Raw genomic sequence first — 19,469 nt, forward strand, 5'->3', positions numbered from 1 at the left:
TGTGTGATCAAAGTGGCCCATGAAACAATTTGGGTTGGCCAGGCCTGCTCTAGACTATCCTCTGAACAAGATACTTTCCAGATGCATTTCTGAATTATGGAATTTTTGTCAAGAAAATGTTGCATTTTCACTGTTATATAGTTTTTAATTGGGTCTCTGTCCCATGAGACGGTTCGTATTTGCCTTGCAGCATTACTATTGTAAAATATACATGAATAAACAAATTTTTGTTAAGATTTATACTATAAAAAATCAAATAACAGAATAATAGCTAATTACAAATGAGTACAGCAATTAGGAGCCATTGGTTAATTACACACACAGTTTAAAGAGAAGTGAAGGTCAGAAAATATATATATCACCATGCGCCATGGGGAAAAAGAAGATCAAAATCTATACATACAGTTAATGGACAATTCCTCACAATAAAAATTATAATCTAATGGGCATCATCATAACATGGTATAACTACATTAAAGTAAATAAAGTCCAAATACAGATGGAAATTATGCAGAAACATCACCAATTTCACACTAGCCAGTACACAGAACTGAAAAACGTAAAATAAATCCATCATTAAAACAAAGATTTTACTAATTCTGCACACGTTTCACCATGTAAAAATCATATAGTGTATTAAACAATAGCCATTTCTTACTTTAGTTAAAATTCTACACAATGGAAGTTAGGATAATAAATAAAATATTAATATTACCTCCTACAGTTTACTAATGACACAACTCACATTTATAGATACATAAGATAAGTATTAATTTAAAATACCTTTCTAGGAACTTCAATGCCAGATATTTGTGTTGGTAAATTTACTGTATAACGATGAAAACATATATATAATTAAGTACAGTATTGTAGTTTATACTGTATCGATTAAGTAGAAAATTAATTCAAGTTTAGGAATTTGCATCATCTATAAATTTGCAACAAATGTCTGAAAAACTAGTGGATTATCAGTAATTGCCAATGTGATAAGAGAATTAGATCATAGCTTAACAGGAAAACCACAGTAATTTCTCAAATATTTTGATAAGGATTATCGCAGTACTTTTACCTGGAGATGGTGTATCATTTTGTCTATAAATGTTATCTTTTAAGATGAAATGTCTTATGTAAATAATGAAAAAGCACAAAATTTTATAGAATATCAATGAGGGATTTCGGTAATTACTCTAGAACAACTTTAAAGTAATGACTCGAAAGCAAAGCATAACGGTTAATAATTAAACATATAAATCTTGTGATCCATATTTCTATGGTGTTAAACTGTGTATTTGACCTCTGAGATGGTCTGAGAAGTTTCGACAGTTTGAGATATCTGTCACTTGATTACAGACTACATTTTCTTCTGTTAAAGACCACTGTAAAGGAGGAGATGCTTTTAAAAGTCAAGATAATTAATTTACATTGAATTTGAAAGGAAGTGCAAGACAATTATCTCAATTTGACATAAAACTCTGTTATTCTACCACAAAAAACTTTATAACAATCTATTAAATTTCATGTTCTCTTGTGATGTAACAGGACAGAAGAATCAGAACTGCAGTATGAATGTGAATGTCAGAGTTTATGCTTGATTAATTGAGCTCTAGTTTTACATTGTGGCTCGTCGTAAAAGTTTCTTTGATGATAAAACTAAGTAGAAAAATTAATTTGTGTATCTTCTGGACAATTTTAAAGAAAATATGGCATTAAAATCACAATTTGTAAAATTTAGAAGCTTCGAAGCAACAGTCATCTTCACCAATACTTCAATTCTGGAATCAAATTTATATTAAATTTTAATACTTTTTAATAGAGAATCATTTGGTAAGTCTGTGACTAGAACATTTGGACATACACACGCACCAAGACAGTTCATTGTCTGTGTAATAAGAAGAAAAAACTGTTTCGATTGTCATTTTATTGTAGATTCGAACTTGACCCAGAGCACGGATTCCATTCATTGTGTCAGAAGGAATGTCCCTAGTTAACAATTGTCTGTCGCGGCGACTAATTAACTGTAGGATAAAACAGAGCCACTCCTTTACAGTTCAGCAATCTAAATACCCTAAGGGATTACATCGCTGGTTATTTTTTAAAGTAGGGAATTTAAATACTACGAGCAATCGTTATCCGTATCCGATCATCCGCATAATCTACCGGTTAGTGTACCAAAGGCATTCTTACCCTAGAACAATTACTTTCTAGATTAAAAATATATGCAGCGTCCCCAAGTTCTAGGTCAGTAAACAAATAGGATGGTGATCTTTATCGTCCAGGCAGAACCAAACAACAAAGGGATGCTCGAAATTAAAGCGGTTAGGAGCTAGGAGGCTTTGTTTAGCATCATTAAAGTATACCAAACTCCACCCGACACTATATAAATGATTAAAAATATGCAGCTGAATCAATAAACTTTGCAATTAAACCAGACTGTTTAGCAAGTAAACACGCTATTCCTACAAAAATCTAGATTAAGCAATTAAATTTATGATTTTAAGGCCATCGGAATTTAATTTTCTAGTGTTTTCTTTGAGCAGAAGACGGTTACATGCCACAATTTCGCCAGTGTAATTATTTAGAACCCATATGCAGTGGCATAATTTAGTATCCAAAGTGAAAGAGGAATCCCTCTTCTGGTTTCATGTTCAGAGGGTCGAGGGGAGAAGAAGAAGAAAAAAAAGGAAAAGCAATTTCTAAGAGGAAATTGCTCCCAGAAAAAGACATCTAGACATGATCAAGGACTACTGGCATTGAATTAGGAGAACCTGCCTGGAGGGGATGTTTTTGATAGAAGAATGGGAACAACAACTATCTGTTTCTTGCCTCCTCCCTCCCATCTGGGAAACTTTTGACTTGTCAAAAGTTTAAATTAAAGCAGGAATTTCGGTTTAGACCATAAATTTCTGTAAACAAAGCAAAAATTCGAGCATCTACGCCCGTTTTCGTGACCTAAACTCGCGTGTGCCTGCTTAAATCGACCGGAACTTAAGGAATAAACGGCATTTAATAGTTCGAGGCTAACGTAAAAAAGAATCAAGGGCACTCCAGGCGCGACTAACAACGCAACCCCGCTCGATTTTTTCACGTAAACGTCACTAATTACGTAGGAGGGGACAATTTTAACGGTTCCAAAGCCGCGGAAACGTCAACCGAACGCACAGAAGAAGCGCGTTACGCGAAAATCGCCGCCTTCCCTCGTGTACAAAGCGAGCAGGGATGCGTAAAACAGAAGAAAAATATCGCCGTCCTTGGCCACTGCACCCATCAATTCAAGGTCGAGGGGTCACGCGCGTATCCTCGACCCTGCCGCCTGGATTTCGGCCACCCCGGTGTTAAATTACACAAGAGAAACTAGAAAAATAACACAGTTCCCTACCTGTTCCCATTACTGCGATCGCGTCGAGCGCGTGCGGTAATCCATAATCGAACAGCACACATGAAAAGCGATGACGCAATCCGTCACGTCCCACTCGCGACGAACGAAGGAAGGGACTGTTTCGGGGTGATGTGTAGCCGGTGTGACGTCGCCGTCGTGCGTGCGAGGTGCTCGACAACCTGTACCAGTTCCGGAGAAACCTAGTTACGTATCGCGTTACGTACGCCGACCAAAACAAGTGACGTCGACGTGGGAAAAAGGGAAACGGCAATTATCGAATTATAACAAAGCTGCCCCCTCCGGCACTTTTTGTTCTACATAAAAAGAAGGGAAAAAAGGGTGCAGCGAGTGGCAATGAACCTGCAGAACGAGAGCTTAATGACAGCACGACGCTCGGGGGGGGGACGTTTCCTCTGTCGATCGGCGCGCGCTCGTGAAAAGAGGAACTAAATTCTTACATTTTTCGATCGATTTCGGTAGAAATTCGGCGCCAGAAGTCGCCCGAAATGGGATAAAAGTAGCGAGTAATGGCCAACACGCCCGAACGACTTCAATTAATTAGCGGAATTGCCATGAATCGGCGGAAGTAGGTAAGTGTCACGCATCCCGACGCATTCGAAAATGCCATCTAAGAAGGTGGATTAATTACGAATTTCCTTACCTTCCCCTTCATAAATTCGTGTGGGATGTGTTGAAACCGAGTTAGATAATAACGAGATAAGAACTGAACAAATTCCACGCGATAAATACTCCGTGTTCCAGATACCTGGAACGCCATTTTGTCGAAAGCACGTGCCCGAACCCATCAAATTAAAGAAGCGATGGGTTACGAATGCTCTTTTAACACCAAGAAACAAACGTTTAAGTGCTAACAGCGGGACGTACTGTACAACCTAAAAACGTGCAGCTCGAAAGTTAAACCTTTGCAGCAAGCTCCATTCCATAAACAGTTTGTTCCAGACACTATGTCGAAAGAACACTAAAAACACGTGACCGAAGCAGCCAAATACGAAGTGTTTGGGTTATAACACGGTTTTTAACACCAGCTAACAGAAAGGATGTACAGTTAAATCTGTATAAAGTGAAACCTGCCTAAAAGGAAATCTTCGGGAAAGTCTTCGAGAAATGAGCGACACACTACATTAAAAGAAACCAGCCAAACCGAAAAAACGCATTAAACCTGTGTAAACCGGAATTGCACGATACCGGTTTTGGCAAGTTTTCGTTTCGAACAGGTTGTTTTTGAAAGTAGAAAATCGCTCCGTTTAGGCAGGTTTTATTATATTCGAACTGACAGAGAAACAATCGCTTTCGCTAGCAATCTTAATTTTAATTTGTAGCAAAGAACGACTGGTTAACCGAAGGGGGGAGGAAAAAGGAAAGTAGAAGGGAGGAAACGAATTAAAAAATGCGCAACCCGCGGTTAGCAGATGTATAATTAATGACTTCTATCAATTAGGAAGTAACATCGCTCTGGTCCCATCCATCTTTCCAAGGACTTCAAATATTATTGTGCGAAACTAATTAATTATAATTCAATTAAGCCTCGCCTCGCCTCTGCCGCTCGACGATTACCAAAGCTCCGAATACTGCAAAACCTGTTCAAAACGGAAACCTGCGCAAAACGGGGAGAATTCTTCGTAAGCGGCAATTTTCTGCGTTTAGAAAACAAAACTTGTTCGACACTCGAGTCCGCTTTACACAGGTTTTACCGTACATAAATAGGATATATAAAAAAAGGAATTTATTGTTTCGCGCAGTTTCATTTGTCTATTTGATTAATCAAGAAGAAAATATAATGAAGTGTGATTTATTTCCGTCCGTAGAAGGAAAATCGATGATGAAAATCTCATTTTTAGTTGGAAGAAGGCGGAATTCTATTATGAAATTTCTAAGTTTAATGTCGCAGCATCCGGAGAGGAAGACGAAGTGAGGATGATAAATGGATGATTAATACGTACGAGGCAGCCACCGATAGAGTTTGTCGCATTCGGAAATAAACAAAAACAAAATAATAATAATAGAATCCAACGAATTGCGTAACTTTCCCGGCAAAAGACTTATACGACACGTGGCCCCTCTCTATTTCCTCATCCCCTCGACCTTTAACCACCGAAATTTATCCTTCTAATACGCTAATCTCCACACGAAATTTCAGAAAGTTTCGACAAAAAACACAGGAGTTAATAAGCTTCAAAGTGGGTGAACAAAAACGTGCCCCCCACAACCATACGTAGAGAAAAAAATACCAAATTTTTGGGGTCAATTTTTTGACCAATCGCCATATTTTCCCTCTGTTATATATAAACCAGCTGTAAAAGTAACAGATATTATATACGAGAGGAAAACATGGAAATACGAGATTAAAATCCGTTGGAATGCGGATAAAACATTAAAATTTCGAGTTAGAATCATTTTAATTTGACTGATTAATACTTTAATGCGAACTTTGGGCGAGAAGAGCATAAATATGCGCTTTGCTAGTTACGCACGGCTTACGAATTAGCGTAAATGTCTCCTAGGAGGAGACGTCGAGTCTAGAGAAGGTAGGAAAACAAACAAACTTGCGTATTTTTCTTAAATTCTGTTTAATTTTCGGTTAAATTACTGCGATTCCGCCAAAACAGGATGCAAAAATATCCGTAAAAACAAGAGGAATCGAGTAAAAGATTCAAAAATTTGCACGGGAATCAGCAGCGTTAACATTTAGATACACGCGAATTCGAAAGAGCCGCAGCACGTGGGTTTTAACGTAAAACACCTTTACTTGTTCGTTAACGGCAGAGGGGAGTTCGGGAGATTTGGCAAATTGCCATCCCTCTAGGTAGAACAATTACGTTATAAATATTTACTTGCACATTCTGTACACGTATGGAGGAGAGTAACGTCGTTACGTTTCGTAAATAGAGAAATGCGTTTAGGGATTTCAATATTTTAGCTAGAAATTTAAATTTCTGCACATTTGCACTGGAAGAAATTAATTTTTTTCGGTTCCTACAGTAGAATTTTGCACCTTAAGTCAATTTCTTACAAATTTGCAATAAAATCAGCATTTTAATTGTCCTTACATTAATTATTATTACAGTAGAGCATCGATTATCCGACTCAATTGGGGACTGGGGTTGGTCGGATAACTGAAAAGTATGAAAAAATACATTATTAGTATAGTGTATTAAACCTGGTTTAAATACTAGCCTCCCTTTCATGGTCGAGCCAGTGCTGCCAGCTAAAACATGCAAAAATTTAACAATAATAATATTATAGCAGCCAAGACATAACCAAATATTGTAGCGCCACATCACTAGCGGACATTTGAATTTGCCGACTAGAACGCGGTCGGTTAACCGATAAGTCGATTAATCGGGGGTCGGATAATCGATGCTCTACTGTATTTAAATAACTTCCTTCCTAGTAATCTATAATAAAAGCATTGTTTTTAGCATAAATACTGGACGATGGTAATTAAAGTAACCCTTATTCGAAGCCATCTAGAGGGATATTTGACAATCCAAATCTGGCACCGTGATGCTTTGAGAAGGGTGAAAGGTGTTGCCATAAAAACTTTAGTACCCAAACTCGTCGCTGCGACAGATTTGACACTGCGAACAACAAGCATTTATTTGTACAAGACACTTGTACTCTACAATGAGTTAAACTCAGTGGCACTGTTCAATGTGGTGCCCATTCTTATGGTTTAAAACCGGAAGGTTGCCAGCTCGACTATTGCAATTCTTGTCACGTGTAAGGCAATGAGCAAAGTGGATACTGCACAATACCACCCCCATTCTTATGGTATAAAACTGGAAGGTTAGTAGCTCGATTCCTCCGACTCCTGTCACTTGCAATGTCTTTAAGCTGCCAAATTTGTAACGCATCCTCTATAAACCACCCTTTTTAAGTGTTCCCACAAACGAAACTGCTTCATAGATGTTTGTAGTACAATAAATATATACATGTTTATAAAAAGTTCCAGAATTAATGGAGTATGTGTGTATAAATGTATCCAATTAGTGCAATTTAGTGTTACTAGTGAATAATGCACTAAAAACATAACTCAGTACATATTAATATGAGTACTGAGGCAGCACAATTGCAAATTTAACATTGAATTACTGCATTTTAAATGCAACTAATTTATCCAGTGCAACACACATGATAATGTGGTTAGTGAATCGGTACGTATTAATGTAACTACCGAGCTAGTAAGCTTGCAATGTGGTTAAGTCAGAGTGTTTACAATACACTAGTACGATCGTAACGTAATGGCAGTTCCACTTAATGCTTAGCTACAGGGAGATTTAAAAACTCAGAACTTCAAAAATCTGTACATAGTCTGCATGCAATTTAATTTTCCTCTTTGGCTTTTGACGTCATCAATAAAATTTTACATAAGCCATTTCCCATTCCGAGAGCAATTTTCGATGCATGCTCATTTAAATGCAGCATCTTTTCAATTTTGTATGCATTGCCTCTGATGGCAAATTGAGTTCAAAATTAGCATTTAAATGCCACTATAAACGGCTTTGATCGCAAATAATGGCCTGCCAATTAAATAATAAATTTTCTTTATTATTTAACATGCTTAAAATTATATTAGCTAGCAATTTAGGCTTTAAAAAAAAAAATGAGAAACTTAATCATCAAATCAATTAAAAAAGTGATTAAGTCAACATTAAAGAATTCCAATTTTGAAATTAATGAATCATAAAATTGTATCAGATTAAATTATAGGAGAAATTTTTGAATAAAATCTTTTTTAAATCAGTTTACAGTTGTGACTAATGTTGAATCATCCCATATTTCTAGCCAAATAACAGTAAAAATTGCCTTAATCTTATATATTTCTAAATTAAATTTACAATTTACATGAAATGTATAAAAATAATAACTCAAATGGTGTATTTTCATGTCCAAAAATACATTTTACTGTATTAAATCCAGTATTTTCTCAAGTTTCAATGTATCTAATAGTGGGAAGCGATGATTAACTCAACTGTCTTGCCTCTGGAAGTGATGTAAGCATAACTAACCATATAAATTCTCATTCTGTGATGACAATCTTCTTTATTTTCTTGCCAAATTTTCGTTACACACAATTTAGCAAAAATTATCATCAAAAATGAGTATTCGAAGTGTTAAACACATCTAAAATAACCTTTCCATCACTCAACTTATAAACAAATGATTACAGTTTAGTTTGATTTATAATTAACGTAAACTTTTCCATAACTTATGAGCTCTAGTAACTATAAGGTAACATCGTTTTCTCATAACATGCATGTAATTAGCACAAATGTGTACAAAATTGAGGGTGTGCTGTCGAATAGCCTGGAACTGTCGCACAGAAATGGCAGTTAGGAATTTAACACAACAGAAAAAGAATAGCATCCACTCAAATGGATATAGTTACAGTTATAATGATGTCGACCTTTAGTAACGCTGTGATGGCTAAAAAAAAAAGTTTAATTAATTGGCTCGATAAAGTGTTGCAATTTTTAAAAATATGCTTGCTTATAATGTAATTATGCACGCTTCATTGATTCAGATACTCTATGATCATTGAAAAAATGGCCTTCGTCTACTTGAAAAAAATAAATGTTAAATAAATCAAAGTTAAGCAGCATAAGATGTACGCTAACATGAATTTAATGTGTGGCAGTTTACTCTAGTAATGAAATAGAATTGTATTTTCTCACTCGATATCATTCAAAATAACACCTCAGTACTCGATCAAATCTTATTTGATCCACACTCTTTGTTACTGTGACACAGAAGTGGTATAAGGAAGAAATATTAGATTAAAGGCAAGTGCATACTCAAATGGATGACCAACAAAAAAATATACCTGTATTGTAAGCTAAGAACATCTGCACATTAGGTAACTGGATGAATGATGAAGCCAGGTAATGCAAAGAAAATTGGCCTTGCATTCTCAAAGAGACAGCATTTCTGCCTGCATCAAACTTGTCTGTATGTGCCTGGCTATTGAAACCTGCCGGCATTCCATTCATTAACATAGTGCATTTTTTTTAGGGAGGGCACTTTGATTTATTTGTATACAGCAATGAGACATGCGGTCAATCCTCAAAGGAGGATGCCTCTTGGTAGGTCTTTTATAGGGAAAATCTGGCCTCTATTTAGATATTATTAATACAAAGAAAACCTGGAAAGCTCCATGTGGCTGGCCATTTGGTGGGTTTGTGCTTCCACCATTGTGGTTGGAGGCACAAACCCATGACCAACTACCAGTGGGTTTATCCACGTTGCCACTGATGGGCTAGGACAGCACTGTCACCTATGCCATTTTTTTTACCATGGAAGATGCAACATTACTTTTTTTCATGAAAAACTACAAATAATTATATAATATACAGCATCATCATCTAATAACAAGCAGCTCACTACCATAGATGTTACTCATACTGTAAAAATGTTTTGCCTTTCTTTACTTTTGCTCTAAATTCTGTTTGATTCATCACTGCAACATCACTAAATGGGTGCACACCAAGGCAATTCCTTTCTCTCTGCCCACACCAACCATCCTCTCAAAAATGACTTAAAGAATCACTTGATTCTAAACTGATAGCCTTACAAAGCCCAATTCTACATCCAAGGAAAAAGAAGTGTGTGACATCATAACAAAGAAGGGAATGACAATTGAATATACTACAGTAAAATCTTAGAACCTGTTTATTGGTACAGTAGTTGCAAAGGTCTAACGGGAATCCCAAAAATACTGAGCTAACGTGTGACAATAACCTAAAGTGAACCAATATCATAATTATTCATCTGAAACATGACAGATCTATCTCATTCACAAACATCTACAGGCACTAAAACACTTCTGATGATGAAACAAATTGGAACAAGGTATCCCAAATGGTTTACACTTAAATAATACTTAAAAGAAACTGTTACTGATATATAAAGTACAGGATTTATCATCATCCATTTATAACTTTAAAGGGTTTAAATCGTCATGTTAATTTCTGTAGAGAAGCTAAACCTTTAATAATGTAGAGTAACTAGCAAACATCGTTCTGTACCATACAATAACTCTAAGGAACTGACTCAGAAAGCATTTTACTTAATTGTAGACATGGCATTTTATAAAGTATTGTTTTCTCGATTAGTTATGTTGTTAGATAAAAATACAAGCAATAAGCAACAGATTTTAACTGCCAATCTTGGCTGTTGCAGAAAATATGACGCAACTTCACATGTTAGAGGTGAACGTACTTATAATATTATGCTTTAACAGCAAATCTGTGCATCGATATAACTAAACATACAAAGCAATTGTATCAATATTTAATAATTTTATTATAAATAATAAATGTTTTATCTTTAAAGACACGAATTAGCAAAGCATGGTATTAAATTAATACTCTAATTTGATTACTAGTGACTTAAATGATTGAAAAAATCTGGAAATTATTGCACTAATTTTAATGTATTGTGATTAAATTACAGATCTTTAATGTTTGAGTAATTAAATAGTGGATAAAATCATTTTAAATTGATATTATGCAACAAAATGTAATTAAATTTGGCATTATATACACAGATTTTTATTTTTATAACAATGTTAGTGACGTAACTCAAGTTATTTCAGTCTCAAAATCATATTTCGTTATTCATATCTGCTGCTATAAGATAAGTAAATGATGTTTAATATTGTATGATAGTCTTTTTGTGAAAGAAAATTAAAATATTCATTCCGTCAATGTTGTATTTACTTATAGATAATGACAATCCAAACTTAGATAAGAGGGAAGAAGCAAAAGGAAAGAAGGATCTAAGAGAAGGGAGAAGCAAGAGGAGGATGTCTCACAAAATCAAAAGCAGATCAGAGAAATTTGATCTTTACTCCCAAATAAATGTGAACATTTGATTTTTTTTGAATTTCACTGGTTTAACATTTCGTCTAGAAATTTAAATACTCAATGTTAGATTGTGAGACCCACAATAAACTAAAGCAGGAAATTCTTGATTTTGAACAGTCATCTGCATATTCAAATTACCTTTCACTCTAAATACCACCAATCAATCTCCTTTAATGAGAAATTTCATGCTTAATTAACATTAAAAGAAATTCAATTGTAATAAGTGGCAAATAACATGTTTAAACAGTATTGATATAAACAGTAAGACTTCAATAAAAGATAAAACATATCTTGGATATTTTTTAATTAACTGTAATCTGAAAATATTCTTTATAATTGATATAAGAAAGTTTAATTTGTTAGCTAATGATCCGGATAAGAACGAGTGACTACAATGACTCCTCGTGTCTGGATCATTAATGACAGGTAACAAGAAAATCAAATGATGCACTTAAACTGGTAAAGAGTAAACTTTATATTAACATCAAGCCTCAAAAATCCAACTAATCCTGAGTCTCAAATTTCTAATATCAAATCTTGAAATCCTGAAATATTGCTAATATTGAGCCTCAAAATCCTACTAATGTAGAGCCTAAAAATTCTCAAATTTCTTCTAATTGGGCTGCAATTTGAAAAAAGTTGTTGACATATAAATTCACACTGTTGTATGTCTGTCCATCTTTCCTTAATCTTGAGAATGGTGTTAAATGAAAGATGAGACCAGATATGTAAACCTTAGAAGGAGGAGGCCCCAATTAACAACATACAAACTTCAGATGCAAACCAAAAGTTGTGTTATTTCAATTCAAAAATCCCCCCCAAAAGGTGTTAGGTAGATGACCAGTATGACTCTATTGTTAAAAGAAAAGTATGATGTACAGGGACAAGCCACTACTAATTTGAGGTGAAAAGCATATATTTTAAATTAAATAAATTAAAAATTGCAGTCTGGAATTGTGTCAACACATCAACACAATAAGTAATTGCTTGTACTGACCTTCAAAATCCTACAATTCCTACTATTGCAGAGCCTCAAAATTTTATAAAATTTCCTAAACAATGCCACATCAATATATTTCTTATTAAAAATGTATTATTATATCCAAAATATTAATTCTAGTTAATTCAGTTTTGTTCCAAAAATGAAGCAAATACAAAGAAATTAGTTACGCCATCTAACCAGAGAATACCATATTTACGCAATGAATGTGTATCTCGATAACTAAAAAGAAAAATAATTAGGAGTCAACTACTTCTCTAATCGGCTTTTATGCACTATAGCAATGCCAAAATGCATCACAAGTACTATTTTATAACTTTTGTATTGTATATAGCTCAGACAACAGATTAACAAAGTATTTCCTTCTTGTATATAAGAAAATACACTCTTTTTATACGTGGATACGCACAAAAGACCACATATGACAGCTATTATTTTCCATTTTTTGCTATTTAGGTTACATAAACTGTTTTAGAAACTTGTTTAAGTGCAATAATATACATGTCATAGAGATTTTACGATGATTTTACAAAAAAGTTTTTTTATTATGCATAACAATACAGCATAAAATTTTAATTTTGTCCTTATTTACTTTATATTATTGACAATATTGACAATAATTGTTGTTTTGTACTCTGAGCTAGTGTAAACAGAAGATTACTAATCGAGATTCAAAATGTAAATGAAGATAATTCTTCTTATGTAACATCCCAATTATTTAATTGATTTCAAATTAGTATATGGGCATTTTATTTGCAGTGTATAATATAGTGTGTCCTACTTTGTCATATTACAACTTAAAATATCAATTATTTGATATAATATATATAAATAAATCATTCATATTATATTTCACATTTATATACAGAATAATACTTGTAAATATACTTGTTTACATTTTTATTTTATGCTAGATTTAGTGATAAACTACATTTTTTTTGTAGTTGCAGGCAAATTCTCTTCAACAACAATCCCCATTATAAGTTGACAATGCAAACATTCACAGCCAAAAAGGAAAATAAATAAAAAACCAAGTCTTTGCAAGATCAGCCAAATGAATAAATAAAGTTTTATGCTTATACAATTGTGTTTTTGATCATTTATATATTTTACAAACAAAAATAGAGCAGACAAAGTACAGAAATCAGTAATTACATCAGAAACATTACTTATATTTCCAGTCTGACACTGACTTCCTTCTAATAGGAATTGACTGTGTTTTGAATTGTTTGAGTTATTCATTAACACAAGAAACCGACACATTGGACTAAACGATGGCTTCGATCATGCTCATTAATTACAGATTCATGCATTTAGAAAGAAAATTATTGTCACGTTCCTCAAAACAACAATAAACAATTTTTATCAATGCTCCATTTGTCTTATTCTTGAGCCTGTTATAAATAAGTTTGGTTTGTGACAGAAGTGGCAAGCAGGTATGAGAAATGAAGAACGACACCGTGACCTATTACCAACTGTTGAGGTGTAATATGAAGAGCAAGAACACAATGATTTAGAAAATATGTGAAGTGTGTCATAACAACAAATTGTCAGAAAGTCTACATTTGATGTATAATATGGGACTGGTGAGAAGAGCTGGAGAATTTTTCACAGTCTAAGGAAAACTTAGGGGCCTATAGCGGTTCCTACCCTAATATGTCGTTATTTTTATTATCAGGAAATAAATCCTCACCATCACTTTTTATTTAAGAAGACTTTTAGATTTTACATATTTTATTTGTTCAAAACCCTGGCAAAAGGGACCAATGACAGAAGGAAAGCAGCTCTTGGTTGTTGCAACAGAACCAAGAGCTGCTTTTATTTAAACTGAATTTCTTTCTTTGCAATAACATCACTGAATGTATGGAGATCTGATTAAGTCATTCAGATGGGACAGATCAAAAAGTGTAGTCGGAGGATTGGCCTGAAGGTTTAGAGTCAGCACCGTTCCAAGCATCACGCAAGCTTTCAACAGCCCCGTTCCCGATGGCAATCGTTTTCCACCTATTACCACTAATACTTATTCCAAACGTTAAAGTAAATCTACCAACATCACCCCCAAGACATCTGCAAGCATTCTTGATACAATAAAATCACACAGCATTTATTCTATTCTCATTCTGTTCATTTATTAAGTTACAGCATTAACACAACACTTGGGCAATCTGCCTACAGAGGCTGCGTCCCAGGAAGCCTTTTTAAGGGTAACTGGCCCCTACTTGGGCATTACAGATGGAGAAAAGCTGGAAAACTCCACATCCTGGCAAAGCACAAATCCATAACCAAACTCCTAGTGTTCAGGGAATGGAACAGCTCGGCCACTGGGGGACCCTATTCTCATCCTAAATCACGTCAAATCACTAAATGATAGATACATTTACTTAAACACAAAACACAGAAAACCGATACTACATTTTTCACCTATGCACAAATTACACGCTTTCAACATGCGTAGCAGCGACAAGCCCTTCAAAAAGTTGGGAAATTTCCAAAAATGCTGACAGGACAGCCCGAATCCCTTCCTTTGCACTGGCAGGTGCCAGTCCACACCAAAAGGTCCTCTTTCCGGATTCTGCCAAACCTGCAATGGCACTGCCGGAAGGCCTGCAGCGGGAATTGGGGTTCTTCCACCGGCACCACCAGAGTGATGGACTGACCTCCACCGACAAATCTGGTGCTCTAAGGCAGCAATATTTAAATAAAAAGGTGACACTTTATTCAGGTTTAAGGACATAAACAAGAGGAAGGTGTACAATGCACGTCCACGGTCTAGTGGCTTGTCAAAGTCGCTGGTAGCGAAACAAACCTTTAAACGGGGCATTTATTCTTATCTAACACCAGTGATTGTATTATAACACTCATAATTGCATTAAAAGTAATGGCAACCCGCAATTAAGTGCCGTAATTTTATACGTTGCTCGATCTGAACACATTTTAGGCCATTAAACCCACGAATTTGATCGAAATTTGGCCACTTAATCGGGGGGTAAACAACGCTCGGAACATCTCCCATCCAGACGATGTCGTCTCGCCATTACGTCGTAGAAACGTCGCGTTAATTGGCGTTAAATAGGAGGAAAAACGACTTACCGTTAATAATTTTAAATACATTTATACTTTTTTTAACGTAAACTTTAACATAAACCTCTTTTAAACATCAAACATGAAACCAAACGACATTTTACTATTTTATTTTGATAACCGCCATTTTGTTTAGTGGCTCCCCCTTTCGTCGGAAAGTTGATACCATCGCGTGTAGAAAATTATTAAAACAATTTTATTATTATTTATTATTTATGAAGTGAAATTTTTTTGATGTTATTCTATTTCGTAAATAATTTATTTGTGATTTAAATGTAAATTTGTAAAAGTATTTCGATAATTTCCTGGAAATCGATCCGTGTATCATCGTAATTTGGTAATCGTTGCGCCGCTTGCTGAAATTAGACGCTCGTTGCGCCACGTAGAGGACGATTCGGTGTCACCTAGCGGTAGATTCTACATTAGTTGAACTGTTGAGTGGATGATCACTCATTTCTCCATGCGAAATGCTCCGAAATAAACTAAATTAATTAAAAATAAATTTTCCAAGTTTTACTAAATTTCTGTCTAATTGTTTTGCTTTTAATTAAAAACACATAATGGCACTTATTGCGCCACTTGCTAATAACAATGTTTGAAACAATGAGATCATTACTGCTTGCATTTACAATAGGGCAAAGATCTTTCAAAAAGAACAAAGTGTATATATATATATATTTTAATTAAGTCAAAACATCAAACAAAAAAATTATTGCCGTTTAAAAAGCGATTTTCTTAATATATATATATTAAGCCACTTTTTACTTGCAGATGTCATTAAACTCAAGAAATTCATCACGAAACTCTGCTTCGTGCCACCATATCATTAACTTTCAATTTTCATAAATGGTATTTGCCATAAATCTAACGCAATGCAGCATGCCGTTTTACGAGAAATAGTTCTGCAAATTTTTTCAAGAATGTGCCGCAAGCCATATCGCAACTCTAGAAAGATGCCTTTGTTTGGTCTAATTAACTTATGGTTTGGCAATGTTTATGTGGTGTGCTTAACAAACATTTGATGTATTCAATGAGTTTTACATCCAAATGGCCAATGCTTCCGCTCTCCACTTGCAGGTGCAGGCGGAGGAGCAGATTGATGATAATCCACGGGATTTATGCTGTTTTCGACTGGTTTGAGGGATGGAGAAAAATGCTAGGGCAGCTGGAGTAGCAGCTGGAGTTTGGACAGAAAAAGTTGTCTTTTTGAAATGGGGCATATTGTCGTTCCCGGTTAACCGGTACTCGTAACACCAAGTAGTTAGTTTTCCTACAGAAATATTGTTACATATGATTTTTGACTGCTTAAGTCCTTTATCTCTTTTCAGTGTAAAATAGGTGAAAGATTATTCGCACAACCACTTGAAGATTTTTTTTCGACAATTCAACACTCCTGCAAAGCCCCAACTCTGATAGTAAATAGAGCTTAAGGATCACTCAGATGTGTGTTAACAAATTCTTTTTATTTGTAGGACATCACAAGTGCATTGAATTCTCAAAATTAATTTCTTTTTAGTGGTTGTACAAATAACTAAAATATCTAACAACATGCAATCTTTTAGTTAAGCTGAAATATGCCCCAAGCCTTTCCCTTCCCTTAAACTATACAATGGCCACTTATAAACGATGCTTAAATCTTCCCAGATTTTTTAAATGAATAAATGAAACAAAATAGTAATCATTATACAGTACATAGGCAGTCAAAGAGTTTCCAGAATTGTAATACAGCTCCATAATGGTGGGACATACAGAAACATTTACCTAATCACTAAGCCCCGGATTTTTCAGATCGATAAAAGTGGAGTTTCGGATCCGAAATCGGATCGAAAAGATCGCATTTTCAAATTTATATTCGGAACAAAAACAACAACAATAATAATAATAATAACAACTCTCCTGTGGTCACCACCTGGTCGTGGTGGGAGAGCCCAGTAATTTTACTGATCCATAGAGCAATGCAGGCTGGAGCACAAGCTGCTGGTAGGGACACCCATGCCAGTAAGGTCTATGGGGAGAAATGAAGCTAAGAGTGACCACACACCCACATTCTGTGGAGATATGTATCATGGTAGTAACCAGATCTAAATGTGATACCAGCTCGGACGTCGCCCGGGTTAACAAGGTCCGCGTTCGTGAGTTAGGCAGAGGCTCACGTTCGAAAAATAGGCCACAGTCTCCCTTGGTTACCGGTGGCAAAAGCAGCACCGGCTCAAGCATGGCTACTGCAATGCCCTCAACAGATGTGAGGAACCAACCCAGCCTTGGTGTTTCTGTGGCAATGCATCCACAGACCACAAAGGCTAAAAAACCACGCCAACGGATGAAATGGACAACGGAAATGAACGAGTTTATCAACCGTAGGGGAGAGCGGGGCTACAAGTTCCGTTTTTTAATCAACCTTATATTTTGTTAAGGACACATAATTCTAGCATAAGTATTAAGAGATTAAAATTTAGTAATATATCTAACTTTGCTATAAATACAGTTTTTGGGGTTGATTTTTTGTAAGTTTTTTTATAATTAATAATACAATACCTAAAGTCGGAAAGTAACAACTTACCCCGGTTCGGGGCTAGTTGTTAACAGGGTGGGGCAAGTTGTTACAAGATCTATGGAAGGTGTAATATGTAAAAAAAAACAATAATTTATTTAACTAAGTATGTATTTAAAGACTAATCAATAATATCTTATCAATAATTAGTTGTTTTCCTTAAATTTATTATAAGAAAAACATTTTTACGTTTCAACATTTATAACTTTTACTTAAAGAAAAGGGGAGAAAGGAACATCCTTTCCAAGTTCTTGTATAACACCAGAAGTTGCAGGCAAATTTACAACTCCTGATGACCCTGGCTGATCCAAGATTTGTCTTTCGTCAGTAAAGCTTACATTTAACAAATACTCTGCTAACTTGTTTTCCTGTTCTTCAATAAAGACCAATCTTACTTTTTTGTAGCCAATCGCAGCGTTTTCTACTCCAGATTTCAACTTCTTTACAAATCTATATAACGTCATATGACAAATATCTAATTCTCTGGCAACAGTTTTTATTTTTTAACCATCTTTAATAACTGCATCTGTAGCTCTTTGCATCAACTCCCGAGATACAGAACCCCGTGTTGTTTTTCGAATATAAGTCCGCATACTGCAAAAGGAAAAAAAAAAAAAAAAAAAAAAACATTATTTTTACTGCATTACCGGTACAGATGAACTGGGGCAAGTTGTTCCAAGGTCACAACATGCCCCCAAAGAAGGGAACATCTAGCCCCGATAACACATGGGTTCAAAACAGCAACTACTAGATTAGGTTACGAGACACATACAGTTTTAGCGTAGTATATCAAGATACTCGATATATTTTTGAATAAAAATACCAAACAACTAATCGCTAATTATTTAAATTCGCCAGATATACCAAAAATATCAAACACGAAAATATTTACTTATGTGGATCAGCGACGTACAGGCTTTCTTTCCAATGTACCGGACGTCACTGGCCTGATTAAGATAGCTGCCGTCGGTGCGCAGAAACGTTCGATTTCATGACATATTTACTAATTATATATATATTTTATCCTTGTGGAGCTATTTCAATCGGAACAACTTACCCCGGGAACTTTTAGCCCCGCTCTCCCCTACTTATTACACCATCACAAAACTCGAAACAAACATGACAGCATACAGACAATAACTACACCATAAATTCATACAACAATATCCTCACCTCACTTTCACCGAACAAAGGGTTGTTGATCAAAAAAGAACAATTATACACAACAACCTTATTCTACAAACAACACTTGAACTTATCAAAGAACAGGTTGCTGATCAAATACATCAACAGACAGAAACATCTAACATTAATGAAGATCGTGTAACCTGTCAGGATAATCCAGCAACAAACATTGATAATAACACACATACAACAATTACCACTAATGATACTACAAACACTTCCTCATTCATCACTGATAACATAGACATAGATTTAGTTAATATGCTCTCACTTATATTTCAGGAAACACTCACTAAATATACAGGCACAGATCCCACACAACGACCACGAATACCAAAAATCAACACGTCAAAGAAGTAGGAAAAACACTAAATTATGTAAACACTCACT

The 19,469-nt window shown here is 35.1% G+C and overlaps 1 protein-coding gene across 5 annotated transcripts in view; it reads right to left on the bottom strand.

Moving 5' to 3' along the window:
* The window catches only part of LOC136970855 (rho family-interacting cell polarization regulator 2-like), a 35,684-nt gene extending 20,207 nt beyond the window's left edge, over positions 1 to 15,477 (bottom strand). Inside the window, exon 1 of one of the 5 annotated variants that reach the window (XM_067265349.1) lies at positions 15,353 to 15,477. Coding sequence is in view for 3 of the 5 variants with exons in the window: in XM_067265348.1 (XP_067121449.1) it covers positions 3,377 to 3,386 (10 nt within the window). In the remaining 2 variants the exon portion in view is untranslated. Of the gene's footprint in view, positions 1 to 783; positions 884 to 3,376; positions 3,697 to 15,352 lie in introns of those variants that run through there. The other 4 variants (XM_067265348.1, XM_067265346.1, XM_067265351.1 and 1 more) reach the window with 4 other exon arrangements.
* Between the last annotated feature and the right edge of the window lie 3,992 nt (positions 15,478 to 19,469).

This window comes from Centruroides vittatus, unplaced genomic scaffold, assembly GCF_030686945.1.
Source record: "Centruroides vittatus isolate TY-2023 unplaced genomic scaffold, ASM3068694v2 contig_221, whole genome shotgun sequence".
In the NCBI taxonomy this organism is placed as follows: Eukaryota; Metazoa; Arthropoda; class Arachnida; order Scorpiones; family Buthidae; genus Centruroides; species Centruroides vittatus.